At 47.7% G+C, this 22,300-nt stretch overlaps 1 protein-coding gene across 1 annotated transcript in view; it reads left to right on the top strand.

Moving 5' to 3' along the window:
* The window catches only part of MYOM3 (myomesin 3), a 43,832-nt gene extending 36,280 nt beyond the window's left edge, over positions 1–7,552 (top strand). The window contains exons 29-36 of the mRNA XM_024766849.1: positions 1,640–1,727; positions 2,250–2,288; positions 2,536–2,644; positions 3,784–3,947; positions 4,153–4,189; positions 4,367–4,389; positions 5,990–6,045; positions 7,287–7,552. Coding sequence (XP_024622617.1) covers positions 1,640–1,727; positions 2,250–2,288; positions 2,536–2,644; positions 3,784–3,947; positions 4,153–4,189; positions 4,367–4,389; positions 5,990–6,045; positions 7,287–7,547 — 777 coding nt within the window. The 3' untranslated portion in view covers positions 7,548–7,552. The remainder of the gene's footprint in view (positions 1–1,639; positions 1,728–2,249; positions 2,289–2,535; positions 2,645–3,783; positions 3,948–4,152; positions 4,190–4,366; positions 4,390–5,989; positions 6,046–7,286) is intronic.
* Positions 7,553–22,300: the final 14,748 nt, after the last annotated feature.

Raw genomic sequence — 22,300 nt, 5'->3', positions numbered from 1 at the left:
GAGGCAAGTGAGGCACTGACCTCACGCACAAACTTTCAGGAAGCGCTGAAAGGCTCAGTACTCAAGATAAATAATATTTCATGCAATATTTTTAAGAATCAAAATTCATGCCCCAAAATAAAGACCTTGAGGGAAAACAATACCAAAACTTTAAATAAAGACAGGCTCAGTAATACTGATTTTTCCTTTTAGTTGGATTCCAGTCCTGGCCCTGCCGCTGACTGCATGGCCCTGGGCAAGTCACTGTCCTTCTCTGACCTCAGTGTTCATCTGTTACACGAGCGGGTCAGAGGGATGCTCTCTCAGAGATTCCTTCCTGCCCCCGCAGCCTGAGATTCAGGACAGGAAGACGGTCTCGGTCTCTGTGTGAGGCAGGTCTGGGCAGAGCAAAACAGGGGCTGGAGCTCACTTCTCCCACCCACGAAACTCCCCGTGGCCCTTGGAGGGGCGTGAGCTGGTTAAGGTAGAAATGCAAGGCTTTTTCTTAAATATTCAATGTTTTTCTGCCTTGTCCCTGATTTCTGTGGCCCCACCATGTGCCAAGGAGGACTGCGGCAGAGGCAGGTTTGCAGACTAGGAAGGAAATAATGATTTCAGGGTCCTCTCCCAAATCCTGGCCAAGACGATGGCAATTTGGCCTTTGTCATCACAGTGCAAACTCTTCACACAGGGCTTGGCATCCAGTAGGTGCTTAATAGCTACTGAGTCTTGTCATAGTCATCCAGCCTATTGGTCCAGAAATTTCTGGCTTCCGAGGAGTTATCTCCCTTGATCCTCACAGCAACTACAGTACGTAGCCAGGACAAGGATTATGCCACCATTTTACAGATGAGTAAACTGAGGCTCAGAGGGTTGAAATACCAAGATACAGAGCTTGAGAGTGGGGCTGGAAGTTTCTCTGATCACTGTCACCGGAATTTGGCTGGGGAGAAGACCGTTGGGGTTTTCAGCCCTTTGATACCCCAGTTAAGAGATGCTTCTGCCTTGAATCCTGCCTCAAGGCACACTATGTAGAGATGGTTGGGGTGAGAGGGGCCCTTTGAGGGGACAGGGAGGCAGATAACATGCTCCCACCCCCGCAGCCCCTGGAGGAGATGCTGTGTAATGAGAGGGCACAGCGGACTTCTGACCTTGCTTTCAAAGCATGACCCAAGTTCTTGCTTTGCTGAGTGTTGACCTGGGCTTCACTTGGTGTTACAAGCGTGTGCCAGTAAGGACCCCCTTGTCCTGAGCAAAAGAAAGCACACTTCCTTCTGAGAGATGCAGAGAGGTCCCTCTATCCAGGGCCCCCGGGAAACAGGGCAGCACTGGTGGAGGGTGTGCCCTGCTCGGCCCAGCTCTGCTAGGAGGGCTCGCTTTGCTCTGCTCAGAGCAGCTGCCTGAGAATCACATGCGGGGCGTCTGTTTCTGCCCTCAGTTCCCCCTCGCGCCCCACCTCCAGGCCCAGACAAGCCCTGGGCTTGGGATCAAAGGGCTCTGGAGCTGGAAGGAGCCTCAGAGATCACCCATCGCAGGGGGGTAAACTGAGGCCCAGGGAGGAGAGTTAGGGGCAGGCCTAGAGCCCAGGCCTCCTGATTTGCTGTCCATCACTCCTTCTGGAACTCATGCCGACACCGCCTTCTCACATCCTTCTTTCCAGCTTTCCAAAGAGGACAAGGGCGTTTACAGAGCAGAGGTTTCCGATGAGCGAGGGGAGGACAACACCATCCTGGACCTCACAGGTGAAGGTAGGAGCCGGCGACATCAGAGACGGGCCAGGAGGGCCTCACACTGAACCAAGAGATGCAGTGTGACCTGTGGGGAAACTGTCTGGGATACTCACCTGGGGCAACCGAGGCCCAGGGGAGTTAAGTGACCTGCCCACGGCTGCACAGCTGGTCAGTGGCAGGGCCTGGTCTGTGTGACGCTGGTGCCCATGTTCACTGCACTATCCCACAGCGAGCCCAGGCTTCAAGACCCGGAGCCTGAGTTCTCTGCTCTGCCCCCCGCCCCCCACAGTGGGCCCCAGGCTCCTCACCAGACTGGTCATCTCAGCCTGCAGGAAGACTGTCATGTCGGCCCATTCGTCCTCCATCTGTGTTGCCCCCTGCCCCATCAGTCACGCAGTGCCCCAGATCCCCTCCCCACCCCTAAGCCTGTGTTCTGAGAGCTGCTCATAAGGTCCGCTAGCCTTTTCCAAGGACGGCCCCACCTGGTGCATCCCTAGGGGAGCCCTACATCAGCTGACCGTTCCCTCTGTCTCCCTCCAGCCCTGGATGCCATCTTCACTGAGCTGGGCAGGATTGGTGGTAAGCAAGCCCTCTCTCTGCTCAGCACTGCCGTGACGCCACATAGCCTCCGGGGGACCTCTAGCCATCCTTGGCTGCTGGGGGTGGGTTTAGTTTCCAGCCTCAAAGACTGGGGGAGACGCTCCTGCCTCTTCACGACACTGTGTTCCCCCCACCACACCCCAAAGCAGGGGCGAGCTGGCTGCCCCCCAGGTATGCTGCCCAAAGGGCCTTGGGGAAGACTCACCCTTCTCCCATGCCTCCCCAGCCCTCTCTGCGACGCCACTGAAAATCCAGGGGACCGAGGAGGGGATCCGGCTCTTCAGCAGGGTCAAGTACTACAACGTGAGCTACATGAAAACCACCTGGTTCCACAAGTAGGTTGGCCTTACCCTGGAGCCCTAGCCAGGCTGGAGGGGGCCCAGCACCCGCCTCAGAGCCCGGTCCCAAGGGCTTGGCAGAGACAGGGTCTCTCACTGGTCCTGCTGTCCACAGAGGGAGTCTGGGACAGGGAACAGCTGTTAGAGGCACAGAAGGGAGGCTCCCCAGGAAAGGTGGGAACCCTGGCACTAAGATCACTTTCCCAGAATATCCATGGCCAGAGAAGGACCACTGTCTTAGAGCACCATCTGGGAACTGGGGGAGAGAAGGATGCAGGAACGATGGAGAACCAGATGGTCAAGTGCCCTTGTGGGTCTTTGCAGCCTTAGCAAACTCAGGCAGCCAGACTGAGGGGAGAGGTGCAGGCAGAGGGACCTGGGGGGCTGACGACTAACTGAGGGCCAGGCCTTGAAGGCAGGATCAGGTATCAGAGACTCAGCCAGGAGCTAAGTGACCCCAGAGAGTTTGGGAGCAGAATTTTCCCAGTGCTTCTTACTTGCAAACCTCAGCCTTGTGGAGCAGACATTACTGCACCCATTCTATGGAGAAGGCTAGATGGACTTAGTCAAATTGGTCATGTGAATGAGACCAAGGCCAAGCTGAATTTCAGAATAGTGAAGCTCCTTCTCTAGAGTTTCTGAGCCCCATGACTAAGCCCAGAGGTGTCACTTCTGTGACAAAACACTGACATGGGCCAGGTGTCTTTAGGAATGAAATTTAAGTAAAGAAGGAAAGGAGTTTATATAGTTTATAAGAATTACATAAGAGTGATTGTGGGAAGAAATGCTGGGAGGTTTTACGATGAGGAAAAGGATGAAGTAAGGAAGTGGCTCCCACTGGTGGGGTGTGGGGAGGTGGTCACTGACCCTGGAGCACCATTTCCTCAAAGTCCCAGCCTGCAGGACGTGTCACAGATATAGACTCAGCGCTGCCACAAGGTTTGATGAATGAATGAATGATGAGTGGATGAGTGGATAGATATATATCAAATATCTCATGGATGGCCACCACTTTCAGCTCACACATCTGGGAACAAAACCCCAGGAGCGGAGTCTGGGGCAGGGGTGCCTGTAGATGGGCAGGCAGCCCGTCCCGGACTGAGCTGTGTTAACCATTTCTTTGCCCTCACGTTCAGAGAGAAACGCCTGGAGAGTGGTGATCGGGTGAGAGCTGGCACCACCCTGGATGAGATCTGGCTCCACATCCTGGACCCCAAAGACTCAGACAAGGGCAAATACACCCTAGAGATAGCGGCCGGGAAGGAAGTCCGGCAGCTGTCAGCTGATCTCTCGGGGCAAGGTGAGCGCTCCACCTGTCTGTCCTCATTGAAACCTGTTTAGAAAACCCCATGGTCTTTTGGGGGGGCTCCCATCTCCCCAGCCAATCCTAGCACTGCCCCAAGAGAATGCTGGAACAGAGTGGGCTCTATATCTGTGGGTTGCAGGAGCGGGGGAGATTGGGGGTAGATGCCCTGACGCGCCTTTTCCCCTTTTTCTTCTCGTAGCTTTTGAGGACGCCCTGGCTGAGCACCAGAGACTGAAGTAAGTTTCCTCGGCGTTTCTCAGTGCGATCAAGGCCCCTGGGGTGCACGAGCACAAGACCCTCCCTGGGAGGCCGGACAGCTCCACCTTTCTCCCGTCACCCCCTCCCCACTACCCGGGCAGGACTGTCCTTTAACAAATGAAACACCAAGGCTTTTTCCCATTTCTGTTTTTCAGAGCCTTGGCCATCATCGAGAAGAGTAAGTCCAGCCATATTTCTGTTGTTTCCACTTCTGAGTTTGGGGCGGCTTCCCAGCTGCTCACACCTCCTGGCAGGTAGCTGAAGTCCCAGTTTCCCATGGGGTCTGTGTGGCTCTGGGCCGTCACAGAGCTGCCGGGAGACCCAGATGGTGGCAGCATGAAGACAGGTGGATGAGGAGTCCGAGGATACCTGAGACCGTGGATGTGGACGCACCTGGTGCGGACCTGGTGGCGAGTAGGCACACGGCCGATGTCGGTGGGACTCCAAAGGCAGGGGCAGACAGGACTGAGGCCCTGTCTTCCAAGCGAGGCCCAGGAGGGGACGACTTCAAAGCTGAAGCTGGTTCTGGCTGTCGGGGCCCTAGGGCCTCATCTAATCCAGGACACGGCCTCTGAGTTGCCCAGGGGGACCACCAGGTCCACGCACTGGAGCTTCTCTGGGTCCCCGCAACCAGTTCTAAAGCACCCAGTTCCAGGAGGCTGGCTTTCTGGTCTCAGTGAGCCAGCCGGTCAGTGTAGGACCTTCCATGAGGGGAAGCAGAGCAGAGCAGCCCCGTTCAACCTGACAGTGAGGAGGGAGACTGACCATTTGGGGCCATTGGTAGGAGGGGGCATGAGCCCTATGTGGCGTCTTGTCCCTGAGTGTCCCCACTTGGCGGGAAGTGCAGGCCGTTCATAATTGCCATCTGGGAGGGGGCCATCTGGGGTCTAAGAGCAGTGAGGAGCCCTCGCAGCGGGCGGCCACCTTGGTGGGCGGAGCGCAGCCTGCAGACCCGACTCAGCCCGTCACACCTCCTAATCACCTGCCCCCCCATCCTGGAATGCCGAGTCTCTGCACAGGACACCCCTCCAGGACCCTAACACAGGGGCCTAAACTCACCACCTGTGCTTGCTAGGGCTGGCCGAGTTGAGAGTCAGGGGAAGTGGATTGTTTCGCCCGCCATGATGGGCCTGGTGAACGTTCCTCCCACAACAGTTCCTCCATCTCTGGGGCCATCCTTCCCCTCCCCCTTCAACCCTGATTCAGGCTTCTCCTCCCCTACATCCATTGCACAGACACCAGCCACTTTAGGCTCTTTGTACATCCCTGATCGTGGTCTAGGGTCTGTTCCCACAGCCTCGATTGCGACACGTTGGCTTTCTGCTTAGTGATTTAAAACCACGGTCTCTTCCTGCCCAGCTGCCATGGCCACCAGGTCCCCTCCCTTGACCAGAGTCAGTGTCCCGGAAGCTCCCTTCCTATTCACTCCCTGAGCTGGTTCGTCACACCTGTTGTGTGCATTTTGCCAGTTTAAGGCTCAGAGCAACCTTATCACCTTCTCTCCCAGTCCTCAGGGGAGGGGCACGTCACTGTCACCTCCAGGTACCACCAGCCATGATAATAACCTCAGGTCAATGACAGAAACACACTACGTCCCTATCTTGTGTTTATAAAGGCAAGGAAGTAACATAATACAAGTTTAAGGATGTCCACCCAAAATGATGCAAAAAGAAAAAGAAGCATTGCTTCAAAATAAACCTCAACTTCGTGGAACCTGCTGCTGGGAAGCAGCTGGCAGGAAAACATTCATCACTGGGGGTCTCGTTTTTCCCTTCCAGATCGTGCCAAAGTGGTGAGGGGCCTGCCGGACGTGGCCACGATCATGGAAGATAAGGTACTGACTGTTCCCCAGCCCACAGCCGGCAGTCCCACCCTGGGTTCCCTCCTGTATCCATCAAAGAGCACGAAGCAGTGCAGCACTGTGGATTCCAGAGCCGAAGGGGCTGGATGCACCAGAGTCTGGCCGAGTGACCACACCTCATTGGTCACATGTAGTATAAAGGAAAGACACTGAGCCTGGTGTCAGGCCCGTGTGTGTGTGCGGGGGTGACAGGCCTGTGCTCACCCCAGTTCTACCCCATCTCTCCAGGTGGCCCTGGGTGTCACGGACTTCTCTGTGTGCACTTCAGTTTCCACAGGAATTTGACTAGATGATACCTAAAAAGCCCTTTCAGGACTGAAGTTTTTCAAGTCTAATGTTCTAGAAAATGATAGCTAACGTTTTCACGTTGCTTACTTTGTGCCAGGCACTATTCCATTATTTAACCATCAAGGCAACCACATGAAATAGTGTGTTATTACTAGTCATACTTTATAGCTGAGGAAACTGAGGCCCAGAAAGGTTAAGGGACTTACCTAAGGTCGTACAGCTTAAAGGAGCCGAGCTGAGATTCACAGCCTGGCAGCCCAGCTCCAGACTCTGAGTGTTTGGCCATTACACTAGAGTGCCTCTGCAGTGAGAATTGCTCTGTTGAGGATTTTCAAACTCAATTCTTAAATCTTTATATTAAAGCAGTCTAGCCGGGCTTCCCTGGAGGCGCAGTGGTTGAGAGTCCACCTGCCGATGCAGGGGACACGGGTTCGTGGCCCTGTCCGGGAAGATCCCATGTGCCGCGGAGCGGCTGGGCCCGTGAGCCATGGCCGCTGAGCCTGTGCGTCCGGAGCCTGTGCTCCGCAACGGGAGAGGCCACAACAGTGAGAGGCCGGCGTATCGCAAAAAGAAAAAAGCAATCTAGCCTTATTTGCATGGTAAAATCATAATGAAATATACAATAAAAAGCAATAAAGCAAAGTCCAGCCCATTCTGGGGCAGGTAATTGCTAAAGGCCCGACAGTCTAACTAGTTAAGTGTTCCCGTAGAAATGTTGAGAATGGAGGATGTGGGGTTAGAGTAAAACATCTCCCTTTACTGTTATTACTTTATGGGTCACAATAAAACACACATAATGAACTTACCACAAGGAGCAGCTTGTACTGGGAGCTCCCTGGAAGTGTGAAGGTTTATAACCTTCACACTTTACCAAGGGTTATTCCAAGCGGGTGGACTGAGCGTTCCCTTCCTGTCCTTTCAAACAGACCCTGTGCCTGACCTGCGTTATCTCAGGAGATCCTATCCCTGAAGTCTCTTGGCTGAAGAATGACCAGCCCGTCACCTTCCTTGACCGCTACCACATGGAGGTGAAGGGGTTGGAGGTCACCATCACCATCGAGAGGGTCAACAGTGAGGACAGCGGGCGCTACGGTGTCTTCGTCAAGAACAAGTATGGCTCCGAGAAGGGCCAGGTCACCATCAGCGTGTTCAAGCACGGGGAGGAGGACAAGGTGCTGAAGATGTGACGGTCGGATTCAGGCACAGCCTGAGGTCTGGTCTGCATGGACTACAAGGGTCAACCAGTGGCTCACAGCCTGGCACAAGCCACGGAGGCAGGGCAGGGGGATTGGACATTGCGGGACCCGGGACATGGGAGGGGAGTAGCTACACCAAAGTGGAGAAGCATAGACCTTGCTGGGGCTCTGGGAGGCCTCCAGGCCTCAGCACTGGACTTGGAATGGGAGACCTACGTGCAAAACTGTTTCAACTCTAAACTCTCCATGAGCCTTGCCTTTCTCATCTATCAAGTGGGAATTCCTCCTCCTAGGGATTGTTTATGAAAACCCTTGAAACCGTACACCAGTGATACTCAACAGGAGGCGGTTTTGTCCCCCAGGGGGCATTTGGCGGTGTCCAAATTTTGGGTTGTCACAACTGGCGTCTAGTAGGTAGCAGCCAGGGATGCTGCTAAACACAACAGCTCCTCACCGCATAGAATTCAACCCTAAATGACAATAGTGCCGAGGTTGATGTACCCCGCCCCCGTAAACGGATTTATCACAATACCCCCTTTTGGATTTTCAATTCACTTAAGTTTTTCAATTCACTTAAGTTCAACGAACATTCATTTGAAGTGTAGCCTGTGCCAGGCTGCGGATGGCATTGGGAGCACAAAGATACATAATATGCAGGCCCCGCCCCCAAGGACACCTCAGCCCAGGAGGAGAGTCAGACCTGGGTGCAAATGACTCCAGGACAAGTCAGATGATCAGGATTATAAAACAGGTCCACATAAAGTTCCACTGGTGGTCAGAGGAGGGAGAGAGGTGTTCATCCCAACGAGGGAAGGTGAGCTTTAAAACACCTTCATGGAACTAGCAGAATTGGTTGTTGGGCCCTGAAAAAATAAGTTGGATTTGGTGATGGTCATGGGAAGAGATTTCAGGAGCAGGGGATGGTGAGAGCAAAGGTGAGGCGTAGGGGTGATGCTGCCTGGGTGGCCTTGAATGCCAGGCTGGAGAGTTGGATGACCTTCAGTACTTCCAGCTCAGGGCCTCTGCCTGGCGGGACAGATACAGGTTGGCCTTGCTTGCTGGACCTCTGTACGGAGCTGGGCATTTCACCACCCTCCAGTTTCCTTCTTTTTTAAAATCAGATTGGGAGGGGTGGGGTTTATAAAGTTAGAGATGTTTGTTGTAAAATTTCAGAAAACCTTAAAAATGTTGAAGGAGAAAATAAAACTCATCTGTACTCCCAACATCAAAATATAACACCCACCTCTGATTTCTGAAATGATTTCTGAATTTAAAGGTAGAATGAATCACTCCTACATTTACCACCTACACGCGCATCAAGGCATGATGGGTAACTTATACCCCCAGCAGCTACAGGTGCAGTCAGGCCAGGTGTTCAGTGAGGGGGGGGCGAGGGGGCCAGGTGTCCTGCCGTGCCCTGGCTGGGAAGGAGTATGGAGGATTATGCAGGTCTTGGAGGCAAACATACCCAGGCTTGAAGCCAAGCACTCACTGTGTGATCTTGGGCATTTTTTTTTTTTTCCTTTGTCTGGGCCTCAATTTCCCATCTAAAAAGCAAGAAGTCTAAAAGGTCATTTTTGAGGGTCCTTTCAGCTGACACTACCTCCTACCTAGGAAGACTGTGGACAGGGCAGGTCTAGGGTGGGGCAGTGGGGATGGAGGTCCCTGAGACCTTTCGCTGTTCTCTGTCTTAGCTCCTCCCACTTAATCCCAAGTAAACCCCAAGAGCCACTCAGGTGGAAGAAAGGACCTTGCTAAAGGACATTGTGATAAAATTAAAAAATTTTATATCTGGTCTTTGCTCTTGGTTTGGGACACACAGCTCCTAAAACCCTTCGGATCTCCAGGGTGAAAAGAGCGTCTTTTGTATACTAATAAGATGGCTGGTGACTGGGGGCCCTTAGATAGCTTCAGGATGGGAGCTGGTCACCAGAAAGGCCAAGGCAGGACTAGAGGGTTGGAACTTTCTGCCCCCAGCCACCTCCACTTCCCTCTGGAGACGGGAGAGAGACTAGAGGTTGAGTTAATCACCACTGGCCAATGATTTAAAGAATCATGCCTAAGTACTGAAAGCTCCATTAAAAATTGCTAAGCAACAGGATTCCTAGGGCTTCTGGGTTTGTGTACACATCAAGGTGCTGGGAGCGTGGTGCGCTTAGAGAGGGTGTGTGCACTTAGAGAGGATCTCCCTCCACGCTCCCCGACTCCTTGCCCTGTCGACCTATTCATCTGACTGTCCATTTGTATCCTTCATAATAAACCAGAAACTGTAAGTAAAATGTTTCCCTGAGTTTTGTGAGCCATTCCAGCAAATTATCGACTGAGGAGGGAGTCATGGGAACCCCTCGACTTATTGCCGGTTGGTTAGAAGTACAGGTGACAGCCTTGTGGAGTCTGACTCTACCTGTGGGTGGTTAGTGTCAAAATTGAATTGAAGGGCTTCCCTGGTGGCGCAGTGGTTGAGAGTCCGCCTGCCGATGCAGGGGACACGGGTTCGTGTCCTGGTCCGGGAGGATCCCACATGCCGCGGGGCGGCTGGGCCCGTGAGCCATGGCCGCTGAGCCTGCGCGTCTGGAGTCTGTGCTCCACAACAGGAGAGGCCACAACAGTGAGAGGCCCGCGTACAGCAAAAAAAAAAAAAAAAAAAAATTGAATTGAATTGTAGGACACCCAGTTGGTATCTGGATATTTGGAGAACTGGTTGTTGGTGTTAAAATTACCCACGCATTTGGTGTCCGAAGTGTTGTGAGCCAAACCAGCTCAGAGTTGTGAATCAACCACCTCCCCAGGGGTCTTTCCCATCTTCATCTATTCTATATTTCCTGAGCCCAGGGTAGGTAGCAGGGGCACACCGTCATCCAACAAAGCCAGACTCCACAGCTTCACGTCTTTCACCCTCTGCAGCCTGAACCACTGGCCTTGACTTTATTCTCCTCTCCTTAGCCTGTTCCCAGTGGCCTCCACTCCTGCCCCTGGCCTGGGCCACTTCCAGCATCCCGATTTCTGGACCCCTCTGATTCTTCCATATTTACAATTCCCACTTGCTCCTTGTGTTATTCTTTACTGGCTCATCCTGGGAAGCATCTCAGCTGGTCCAGCCTGATTCCCTGGTACCCTGCATGGACTCAGAAAGTCAGAAACTTTGTCTCTTATCTCGTGAAACCCATCAGCGAACGCATGGTCCTGGCATTCTCCAGGAACCCTCCGTGGATCTCCTGGCACGCTGGACTTCCAGGGAGCCAGGCAGGGCGTGCAGGCTGAAGGAAGGCCAGCCAGCCAGTGTGTTCCCCCTTTATCATACCTGCCGCCCCTCCCCACACCTGTTCTGCCACCTTTCACGTACCAACCCCAGTGCCATCCTTGGCCTAAAGAATTGAGAGCCGTAAACAGTAAGAGCATGAGGAATAAGAACCCTGATGGGAAACGCCTGGCCTATGTAATAATTAACCTCTACCCACTTGGCCTCCGCCACTTCTCATCAGATGCTTTCAATACCTCAAAACTTCCAAATCACTTCCAGCAGCTCGGGGTGACATTTTCATGCCAAAAATAGTTTCAGAAGCATCACTTCCCAGATGTCTCTAGCTAGAGGAAGCCAGATAGTTTATTTTCAGCATTTGAGAAAAGTTTCAATTCTGAGGCGGGAGGAGTTTCAGCCAAGAAGTGCCCTGGGTTGAGAGCAAAACAAATTGCACAGCCCGTGAGGAATGTGCCCCTCCTCTCCTGGGCCTCCCAGAAACCCTTGTGCCCCTGGGCTGACTTTTATATCACCGCTTCCTGTGCTATAGCAGATCTAAAGAAAGAGAAACTCGGGGCCACACAAAAGCCTTTTCATTCCAATTATAGAAGTGTTCATGGCGAAATGAGACTTTGGGTTTGCTTGAAAACACTCCAGTTTAAAAAAAGAAGAAAAAAAAAGTAAGAGGAAGAGAAATAAAGAGAAATAAATGAAAAAGTTAGCAAAACATTGATGATTCTTGAAGCTGGTGATGGGTATATGGGTACCATGCTCTCTACTTTCGTATATGTTTGGAATTTTTTTCATAATAAAAATATTTAAAGACTCCATTGCCAAGGGAGACAAACCCTTGGCAGTCTTTTCATCTGGAGTCATATGAGTTACTGATCCAGCAATTAGTCAAGGACATTAGTTACAGGCGAGTGAGCACAGGGTTCCTCTCTGGCAGGCAATGTATACAGCCAGCTATTTTTCAATCACACTAATTAAAATTAATGGTAACAGAGATGTTCTACAAGAAATAATCATCAAGTCATGGCTGTAGTTTAAAAAAAAGTTATACATCCAATTGATTCGCTGACTGCATTCGTTCAGCACAAGTTTCATGAGCTTACTATGTGGCAGGAATATACAGATTTAACGCTTGGTGCTATAATCTGAGACCCAGCTTTGCTTTATTTGATGTGTGCCTTAATTAAGTAATTTAAAGTTTCTGTGTCTTGTCTGTAAAGGAGGGCTGCTGTGAGAATTAAATGAGGGGATGCTTGCCGAGTAGCTAGCGTGGTGCCTGAGAGGATCGAAATAAATGACAGATTTCCCCACCCACCCATTCCCTGTAGTCTCAGTTGCTGGGGAAGATAGACGGACTAAGCCAGCTCCCACAGAATTCAACAGTTCCTTCTGCACTTTTTTGACTGATGACAGTACAGACACTTCCAGAGACAGGAGTCCACAGCCTCACAAGGGATTTTTAAAGTAGCATCTGTTGTATTCTTCCAATGATAGAAATGATAAATGGCTGCTGTAGAAAAATTGGACGAGACAGAAGAGAACAAAGAAGAAAAGTAAAAATATTCATAAACTGAACAGACTTGTGGTTGCCAGGGAGGGGAGGAAAGGATTGGGAGTTTGGGATTAGCAGACAGAAACCATTATATATAGGATGGATAAACAACAAGGTCCTGCTGTATAGCACAGGGAACTATATTCAATATCCCGTGATAAACCATAATGGAAAAGAATGTGAAAAATAATATATACATGTATAACTGAATCACTTTTCTGTACAGCAGAAATTAACACACATTGTAAGTCAACTATACTTCAATCAAATTTTTAAAAAATATATCCATAAGCCCTCCAACCAGAAATGAATGCAATGGAAGACACTGTTTATTAACTAGCCTAACAGATATTTCCAACCCTTCCCCATTGCCACCTCCACTCTCAAGACTGGAAAACGAGATATTCACTTTCCCGGGCTCCCTTGTAGCTGGGGGCAGCCACAGGACACAGTTCTGGTCAAAGAGACATAAACAGAAATCTGCTGGGGCTCTTTGGTGGGCTCATGTTCTCAATAGAAGGGACAGACACTGCAAGCACCAGACAACCCCCCTTCCTCCTTCCTGCCTCAAATGTGGACACGGTGCCTGAAGCTGGGCAGCCATCTTGTGACCATAAAAAGCAGATTGCAGAGATGCCAGCCCAACATCACCATGCTGCTGACGCCAGGCCTTCAGACCCCAGGCAACTTATGAGAGAAAAATAAATCCCTCTATGCCTAAGGCACCATAAGTCAGGTTTTCCCATCCTGTGAGCTAAAAGCATTCCCAATTCACACACCACTTGTTAACATTTTTTTTTGATGTATTTCCTACCAGTCTTAACAGAATTGAGTCTTACACATAATTTTACATTCTGAGTTTTTTTCCTATGTCATGACGTCATAAAAATTTTCTCACATCGCCAAAAAGCATTCCAAAACCCTATGTCAGTGTTTATCTATCATGTAACTTACATCATTTCCATGTTCCCAGAAATAGTTTCCAATTTTTCACTAGTCAATGAGACTGGGATGAACATCCTCATATATAAATCTTTGCTTGCATCTCTGAAAAATTCTCTTGTGTAGATTCTAGAAGAGGAATTACTGAGTCAAAGGACATGAATTACTAGGTCAAAAGCAGACTAGCTACGTGGCAGGAGTGGAAGGGAACTAACTGATAGTACCCTGGCCTTCCCCTCAGGGACACAAATCAGAAGTTAGTCAATCATCCAACACATATTTATTGAGTAGCTATTTCACTCCAGGCACTATGCTAGATGCTGGCAATACAATGACGACTGAAACAGACATGGGCCCTGCCCACATGGGAAATACCATTTCTCAGATGGCCACCCAGAAAGATGGTGACTGGTTTTTATTGAGCCATGGCCAACTGATGAAAGGAGAGGCTCACCATAAAGCTAAAAAGCAAAAACCAAATGAGAAAACTATTTGTGATCTCTATGGAAAATATAAGGCTAATATGCTTTATATACAATTACAATCCGATCATATCATGACTGGTATGCCATCATCAAAAATGATGCAAAAAAATATTTAGAGGCATGAAAAGATGTTCAGGATAGGTTTTAAAAATCAAAAGGCAGGGCTTCCCTGGTGGCACAGTGGTTAAGAATCCACCTGCAAATGCAGGGGACGTGGGTTTGAGCCGTGGTCTGGGAAGATCCCACGTGCCACAGAGCAACTAAGCCTGTGCACTACAACTACTGAGCCTGCACTCTCGAGCTCACGAGCCACAACTACTGAAGCCCATGTGCCACAACTACTGAAGCTCGCCTGCCTAGAGTCCGTGCTCTGCAACAAGAGAAGCCACCGCAATGAGAAGCCCAAGAACTGCAACAAAGAGAGCCCCCGCTCGCCTCAACTAGAGAAAGCCTGTGGGCAGCAACGAAGACTCAAAGCAGCCAAAAATAAATAAATTAAATTGAATTAATTTTTTAAAAAATCAAAAGGCAGATTTCAAACAGTATATAAAGTGTAAGCTTATTTAATGAAAAATAAAATTGTATATATTTTAGAAGACTAGAAGGTAAACATCAAAATGTTGACAGTGAATTCTCTAGTGGTGGGATTATAATTGATGTTTATTTTCTCATCTGCATTTTCAAAATCTCTATAAACTTGCATTACATTTTAAACAGAAGAGAGAAAAAAAATTTTTGAATGTTTTAAAAGCTACCACAGATATGCACCCTGTCTCTGCCGAACTACCCTCTCCTTATTCTCTGTTTTCCTTGTTCAAAGATCCTGTTTATTTTGCTTTTGTAATTCACTCATCAATGTTACTTAACACCCTCACTTCATGATCCTTTGAGACTTAAGCCTACCCAATGCCTTTTTAAATTTCAGATATTGAATTTTACAGTTTTGGAATTTCCATTTGGTTCTTTTTTTATAGTTTCTATTTCTCTATCAAGCTTTTCCTATCTTTTCTTTCATTATGAGCATACTTTCCTTTACAGCAAAAAGCACAGCTATAATAGCTACTTTAAAATCATTAACCAGTCACCTCAGGGTCAGTCTCTTTTGACTATCTTTTCTCTTGAAAAAGGATCACATCTTCCTTTTCTTTGTATGTCAAATAACTCTGGATTTCATTTTGAATATTATGTTATGAAGACCCTGGATTATGTTATATTTCCACTACAGAGTGTTGGTTTTTGTGCTCATTTTGTCAGGTAATTAACTTGGTTGGACTAAAAATACAAACATTGTCTTTTGGCAAGGTGCTCAAATGTCATTTCACTTCTTTTATCCTTAGCTGATCTGCTTGTAGTCTGTCCTATGTATGTGTAATTTAGAGGTTGGCCAGAGATTTGTACAGAGTTTATAAAGAAGTCTTCCCTCGGGCTTCCCTGGTGGCGCAGTGGTTGAGAGTCTGCCTGCCGATGCAGGGCACACAGGTTCGTGCCCCAGTCTGGGAAGATCCCACAAGCCGCGGAGCGGCTGGGCCTGTGAGCCATGGCCGCTGAGCCTGCGCGTCCGGAGCCTGTGCTCCGCAACGGGAGAGGCCACAACAGTGAGAGGCCCGCGTACCGCAAAAAAAAAAAAAGTCTTCCCTGTGACTCTCACCTTTCCAAGATTTCCGCCTCACTTTCCAGTGGCTATGATTGCCCTCAACTCTGTCCTCTGAGTTTTCAGGCCAGAAATACTTCAGGTGTTCTACTGAACACCTCAAATGGTGCTGACTGCAGTATACTGAAAGGCATTTAGAAAATGAGAAACTCATCCTGTGCCATTCCCTTCCTCCAGGTGTTGACTCCTCTCTGGAATCTGTCTGCCTTTGTTTATTCTCCAGTGCTTCAGGTAAGATTTTTAGGGTTTTTTTGTTTGTTTTTTTTTGTTTGTTTGGTTGGTTTTTTTTTTTTTTTCTAGGTGAGGAGTCCCCATGGCCAAGAGGATGTGCTGCTCAGAGCATCCCTTCCTCCTGGGAAATGCCTCAGCGATTTCTGGCATCTGCCTCTGATCAGACTTTGGATAGGGTTGGGCACCCTTTGCCTTGGCACTCCAGAGGCTGTCCAGCAGGTTTGACCCTTAAGCGGTTGCCCGCAACCGGACAGTCAGAACTCAAGTTACATTTTTTTGAATCATCTCAGTGGTAGCAAATCACTGAGCTTTGAGGATGAGTTTACTTTCAAAAGCTGTTAAAAGCCACCTGGAGGGACTTCCCTGGTGGCACAGTAGTTAAGAATCCGCCTGCCAATGCAGGGGAATGGGTTCAATCCCTGGCCCAGGAAGATCCCACATGCTATGGAGCAACTAAGCCCGTGCGCCACAACAAGAGAAGCCACTGCAATGAGAAGTCCGAGCACCGCAACGAAGAGTAGCCGCCAATCACCGCAACTAGAGAAAGCCCGAGCGCAGCAACAAAGACCCAACACAGCCAGAAATAAAAACAAATAAATAAAATAAAACAAAAACCACTTGGAGAAAACAGTATTGGCCTTAGACCCAGGCCAGAGGGTCTTCTTCTCTGGGCCCCATGCTTTAGTGGGCACTGTGACCCTCTGCTGGCTGCACCGCTCTCCATGGGCCAAGGAGTCTTTGGAACCAAGGGAACATGGTAACACAGTCTGTGACATCTCCCCTTTCCAAACTATGCATGCTATACCCAGCACCCAGAACTCTCTGACCAAATGGTCCCAACTCACTTCTAGGACCTGCATGGACCTCTTCCACAGATGTGGAAGGCAAAATAATGGCCCTTCAAACATGCCCATTTAAAATAAATGTTAATAGTTGGACAAGAAAGACGTGGTCAAAATGTAAAGAAACAGGGCTTCCCTGGTGGCGCAGTGGTTGAGAGTCCGCCTGCCGATGCAGGGGACTTTTTTTCCAAAAAAAAAAAAAAAAAAAAAAATTTAAAGAAACAGATCTAAATTAGAACAGGGGAGCAATACACAGAGTGCGTAGGGAGCTAGAATGGATTAGGAATGTGGTGAAGATGACTCACGTCCCTTTTGAGAAGAGTATAGTAGTTAAGCATATGGACATGGGCACCAGGCAGAGTCTGCATTAAAACCCAACTCCACCACCTAACCTCTCTGTGGTTCAATTTCCTCGTCCATAAAATGGAGATACTCTTGTACTTTCCTCTTTGGGTAGCTGTAAGGATTAAATTAATTATTATGTGTAAAGCACTCTGTAATGTGCCCAGCGTGTGGCAGTTGCTCAAAAAAGATTAGCAATTTTTATTAGCTTCTCCCAACTTCGAGGCTCAGAAATATCAGGGGAGGGGGAGGAATTGTATGGGAAAGACATAATCCAAAAATAAAATATGTCATGATTTTAAACAGTGATGTGTATTAAAGAAGAATCCATTTGAAATTGACTCTGCGGGTATTTTCCTTGAATGCCATTGAACGAGCAGAGGAGAAAATGCCATCCTAGCACATTACTTGGCTCTATTTACATAATGATAAATATGTAAACTCTGTTTCTTGGAGATCAAAAGATAACTGTGGAAAGTTGACAGAAAAGAAAAGATGTTTATGAAGCTCAAATGCACATAACTGTATCCAAACTTTGTTATACAGCAGAAACGAACACAACATTGTAAAGCAATTATACTCCAATAAAGATGTTAAAAAAAAAATGAGAACAGGAAGAGGTTGGAGGTTGTATAACCCACAACGAGAAGTCAGTAGAAATGTCTAAAATCAATGCATTGAGAAGTAACCACACAAATCTATCTTTAGAGGTGTAGGGTGACCACCAGAAGAACTAAAAACAGAACCACTTCAAGTGGTAGATTCCAGATTGCTTGCCAAAGAAGGGAAGGCAATTAACACCATTTAGTTTACTTGGTATTTTTCCAATAACAATCTCTAGTCCCTAAAGCAACCTCAGGGGGCAGGCTATGTGGGTTCAAATCTCAGCTCACTTATCTTGGTCCAATCACTTCACCTTTCCAGAATTCAGTTTTTTCATCTGCCAAGTGATGAAAACAAGTGTGCCTACCTACCGGGGTGATTGTGAGCCTCTCCATTCTCAAAGGATTGGTTGGAGCTGGGTTTTGAGGCAATTCAGCTTCCAGCAGAGCCTTTGCCTATTTAATTCTGAATCCGAAATTGAAGTGAATATGTTAACAGAGCAGATTACAAAAGCATGCTGCTTGCTGGCCGAAGAGCTCAGATCTCTCCAGCGGCTGTCAGCTGGGGTTGGGCCCCATGGGCAAAGGGACTGGCGGCTCAGCAAGATTTGTTCCTCCTGACTTTGACCAGATGAGCTGGCTTTCCCAGCTCTAACATCCTGTGACATCCTTAGTGGCTTCCCACTTGCTTTTGTACCAATCTCACAGGATACTAAACATGCTTAATAAAGTTGTCTCACCCATCTGGTGCTCAGCACATGACAATATTTCCAAATCATTTGTATTCTCAGGAAATAAAATAATACTTTGAGTACCAGATGCTATACTAGCAAATCATTTTCATACATACATACATGTACATATACACATCCATATATATTTACATATAATTCATAAATATTTTAATATATTCTGCTCAACTGATCTCTACAACTGCCCTTTGGTAGATGTAAACCAAAGGAAGATCAAGGAGATTAGTTGATTCGCCAGAAACTACACAGTTAGCAAATGGTTGAACCAAGATTCAAAGCCCAGGATGCCAACTCTAAGACTCTTTTGACTGTAAACCATGATGTCCGTATGACACCTTTAACATTCTTCAAGATTTCCCCTGAACGTCTGGCACATAAATCATTCAATTCAAAGAGCTAGCTGGCCCTGGTCAATACAGCAGCCACCAACCACATGTGACCAGTGAACCCTTGAAATGTAGCCGGTCCAAATTGAAATGTGCTGAAGTATAAAATATACACCAATTTCTAAGACTTAGTACAATGGGAAAAATATGAAATAGCTCATTAATAATTTTTATATTGACTACATGGTGAAGTCATAATATTCCAGATATACGGAGTTGAATACAATGTTGTTAGAATTAATTTCACCTGTTTCTTTTTTCAGTGTGACTATTAGAAATATTTTAATTCTATATATGGTTCATGTTACAGAATTTTATCTCTCTATTGGACAGAGCCAAGCTAGACTGTTCAATTAACAGAGACATCTGTGGATCAATAGAAAAAACACTGGTGGAGAAGTCAGGAAACCTGGGTTCAAGTCCTACCTTTGACATCGTCTAGCTGTGTGGTCTTAAGCAAACCCCTCACCCTCTCTGAGCCTCAGTTTCTCCTCTCTAAAATGAGGGACTAGATCAGATTATTTCAATGAGCCCTTCCACCCTGACAGTCTAAGTTTGTACCAGCAAATCTCTCAGCTCTCGGCACTTACTAACATCTTTGTCTTGTGGGAATTTCTCAGCCAGGAGTTCTATCTGCCCCATCTTGGTCATAAACTCCTTGAGGATAGAACAGCAGTAAACTATCACCTCTCTGTCCCCCAACCCCAGTCTCACTGCACTGTAGCAAGCACACAGCAGGCACTTAATCATAACTTGTTGGTTTGAAACATTTAAAGTCTATTATTAACAGTCCCTGCTTCCTTTTCCTTCATCTCTCCATTCCCCCTCCCCCTGCCACCCAGGATTTCCCCAAAGATTCACATATTACAATTCCAAGGAGCGTGAAATAAGAGTGTAGTTTGGCAAAAGTTTAAGCAACTTCTTGTCACCCTATATGCATCGGCAAAGTGTAAAGCTGAAGGGCGGGTGTCACCTTCCAGCCCAGGGTTTGGGATCCTACTAGGATCATCAGAGGTTGCAGAATACAAACAGTGGACAACTTTTTGTTCTGAGTCTGTTTTCACCCATGTTGAATAGGCCTCCCAAGTCACATTGTTAATTATGAAACTAATTTGATTAACATTAAAACGCAAGTCAATTCACTTCCTGAGCAGTTCCTCTAGTTTCTGCTTTTAAGACTATGTTCTGAATTTAGTTAGATTGTGAATTGCCTGAGAACAGGTGCAGGGCCTTGAGCATCTTGATATTTGGTGCCCTCATGGCACTGGGCAAATTGGAGAATGTCAAAAAAAAAAAAAAATCTTTTTGGCAACAGAGAGTTAAATAGAAGCCGTCATCAACTTCAGGAACTTGGGCTGAGTGAAGTCTTCATTTAGAGTTAATGTAAACTGAACTGTGACCAAATGCTAGCACCCCGGGCTAGGACATGTGGCATTTAATCCTCTTAACCATGACGCAGGTTACTATTATAATGCCCTGTTCAGTTTACCTGGGAAGTTCGTTCATTTCAAAAATGTGTTTTGAGCTCCTACTGTAAGTCAGACACTTCTAGGCATTGGGGTCTATAGTCTAATGAAAGGGAGATAATAAACAAATGGACAAAAAAACAATATCAATTCCACTCCTAGATATATACCCAAAACAAGAGAAAACAAGGACCCAAACAGAAACTTGTACACTTCACAGCAGTACTATTCACGATAGCCAAATGGTAGAAACGACTCTGAAGTGTCCATCAACCAATGAATGGATAAGCAAAATGTAGTACCTACGTACAATGGAATGTTATTTATCCTTTAAAAAGAACGGAATTCTGACACATGCTGCAACATAAATGTATCCTGAAAGCCAGACACAAAAGGACAAATGTTATATGATTCCACTTATATGAGGAACCTAGAAATAGGCAAATTCATAGAAAGAAAAAGTGGGATAGATGGACTTCCCTAGCGGCCCAGTAGTTAAGACTCTGCGCTTCCACTGCAGGGCCCATGGGTTCAATCCCTGGTCGGGAAACTAAGATCCTGCATGCCGAATGGCACGGCCAGAAAAGAAAAGGTGGGATAGAGGTTACCCAGGGCTGAGAGGAGGAGGGAAGGGGGAGTTATTATTTAATGGGTGTAGAGTTTCTGTGTGGGATGACGAAAAGTTCTGGAAATAGATAGTGGTGACGGTTACACAACACTGTGAATGTACAATGGCACTGCATCCTACACTTAAAAGTGGTTAAAATGGTAAATTTTACATTATGCATATTTTTACCACAATAAAAAAATCAATTTAAAAAACTAACAATTTCAGATAGCAGCATGTAAATGGGGTGAGGTGATAGAGATTAAGGGTGAAGATGGAGCTATTTTAGGGGGCATTATCAAGGCAAGTCTCTTTGAGAAGCTGACATTTGAACTGAGACCTGAAATGTGAGAAGGGGCCAGCCATGTAGAGAATGTCCCAGGGGAAGGATGCTGCAGGCAGAGACAACAGCCAGGGAGGGGCTCTCCAGCAGTTGAAGGAGCCCAGTGTAGCAGACTTGTTCAAAAACATTCATATCTACATGGCTCATTATAGCTAAAAACTTTGAACAACTCTGTTGTCCATCACCAGTAAGATGGATACACTAGATGTTATATGTTCACACAATGAAGTGCTATACAGCAATAAGTTAGGACTATACACAATGACATGGATGAATCTCACAAACATAAGTTAGAAAAGAACACATCCGGGGCTTCCCTGGTGGCGCAGTGGTTGGGAGTCCACCTGCCGATGCGGGGGACGCGGGTTCGTGCCCCGGTCCGGGAGGATCCCAAGTGCCGTGGAGCGATTGGGCCCGTGAGCCATGGCCTCTGGGGCTGTGCGTCCGGAGCCTGTGCTCCCGGCGGGAGAGGCCACGGCAGTGGGAGGCCCTCGTACCGCAAAAAAAAAAGAACACATTCAGGGAATTTCCTGGAGGTCCAGTGGTTAGGACTTGGCACTTTCACCGCTGAGGGCGCGGGTCCAACCTCTGGTTGGGAAACTAAGATTCTGTAAACCTCACGGGGGCAGCCAAAAAAAAAAAAGAACACATCCAGTAAGACTGTATTCATATAGAACTAAAAATAAACATAATTACATTGTTTGAGGATGCATACTGTTGGAGGACAAAGAGAATGAAAAGTGCCCACTGAACTGAGCGTATCTTGAGACTGAAAAACGAAGCAGGCCCTGCATACACTCAGTGGGTCAGTGTATTATAGGCTGACTTGCTCACAGAGTGGGATCAGGCAGATGACAGTTGGAAGCATTCACGGCTGCGCTCTACAGCACAGAGGGGCCACTGGGACAATTTTATTGTTAACCTAGCGAACGGGGGGCACATGCTTGGAAACACAGAGTGCTCTCCTGAGTCAAGATTTATGAATGAGTAACTAGTCTGCTGAGCATTGGAGTAAGTCAGCCAAGGTCTTCATCATTGTTTGGGAACTAGGCGCATAGAGGCCACCCGGACCTAACAATCATTAAACATTATCTATTAACTACAAAGGCCTCGACAGAGAAGAGATTTGCTACATAGTACAGCCCAAGGTAGGGTCAGTGGAAGGACAGGAGGAACCAAACGGGCCCAAGATTGTGTCAGTTATGCTAACATCCAGACACATAGAGATGTACTAAAAGTCTAAAGTAAAGCAAGAATAGTATTATTATAAAAGCCAGGATAGGGTTTCTCTGG

This window comes from Neophocaena asiaeorientalis, unplaced genomic scaffold, assembly GCF_003031525.2.
Source record: "Neophocaena asiaeorientalis asiaeorientalis breed wild unplaced genomic scaffold, Neophocaena_asiaeorientalis_V1.1 scaffold79, whole genome shotgun sequence".
NCBI classification, from domain to species: Eukaryota; Metazoa; Chordata; class Mammalia; order Artiodactyla; family Phocoenidae; genus Neophocaena; species Neophocaena asiaeorientalis.
Note: the sequence above shows the minus strand (reverse complement) of the source record. Positions and strands in the feature narration are given on the sequence as shown.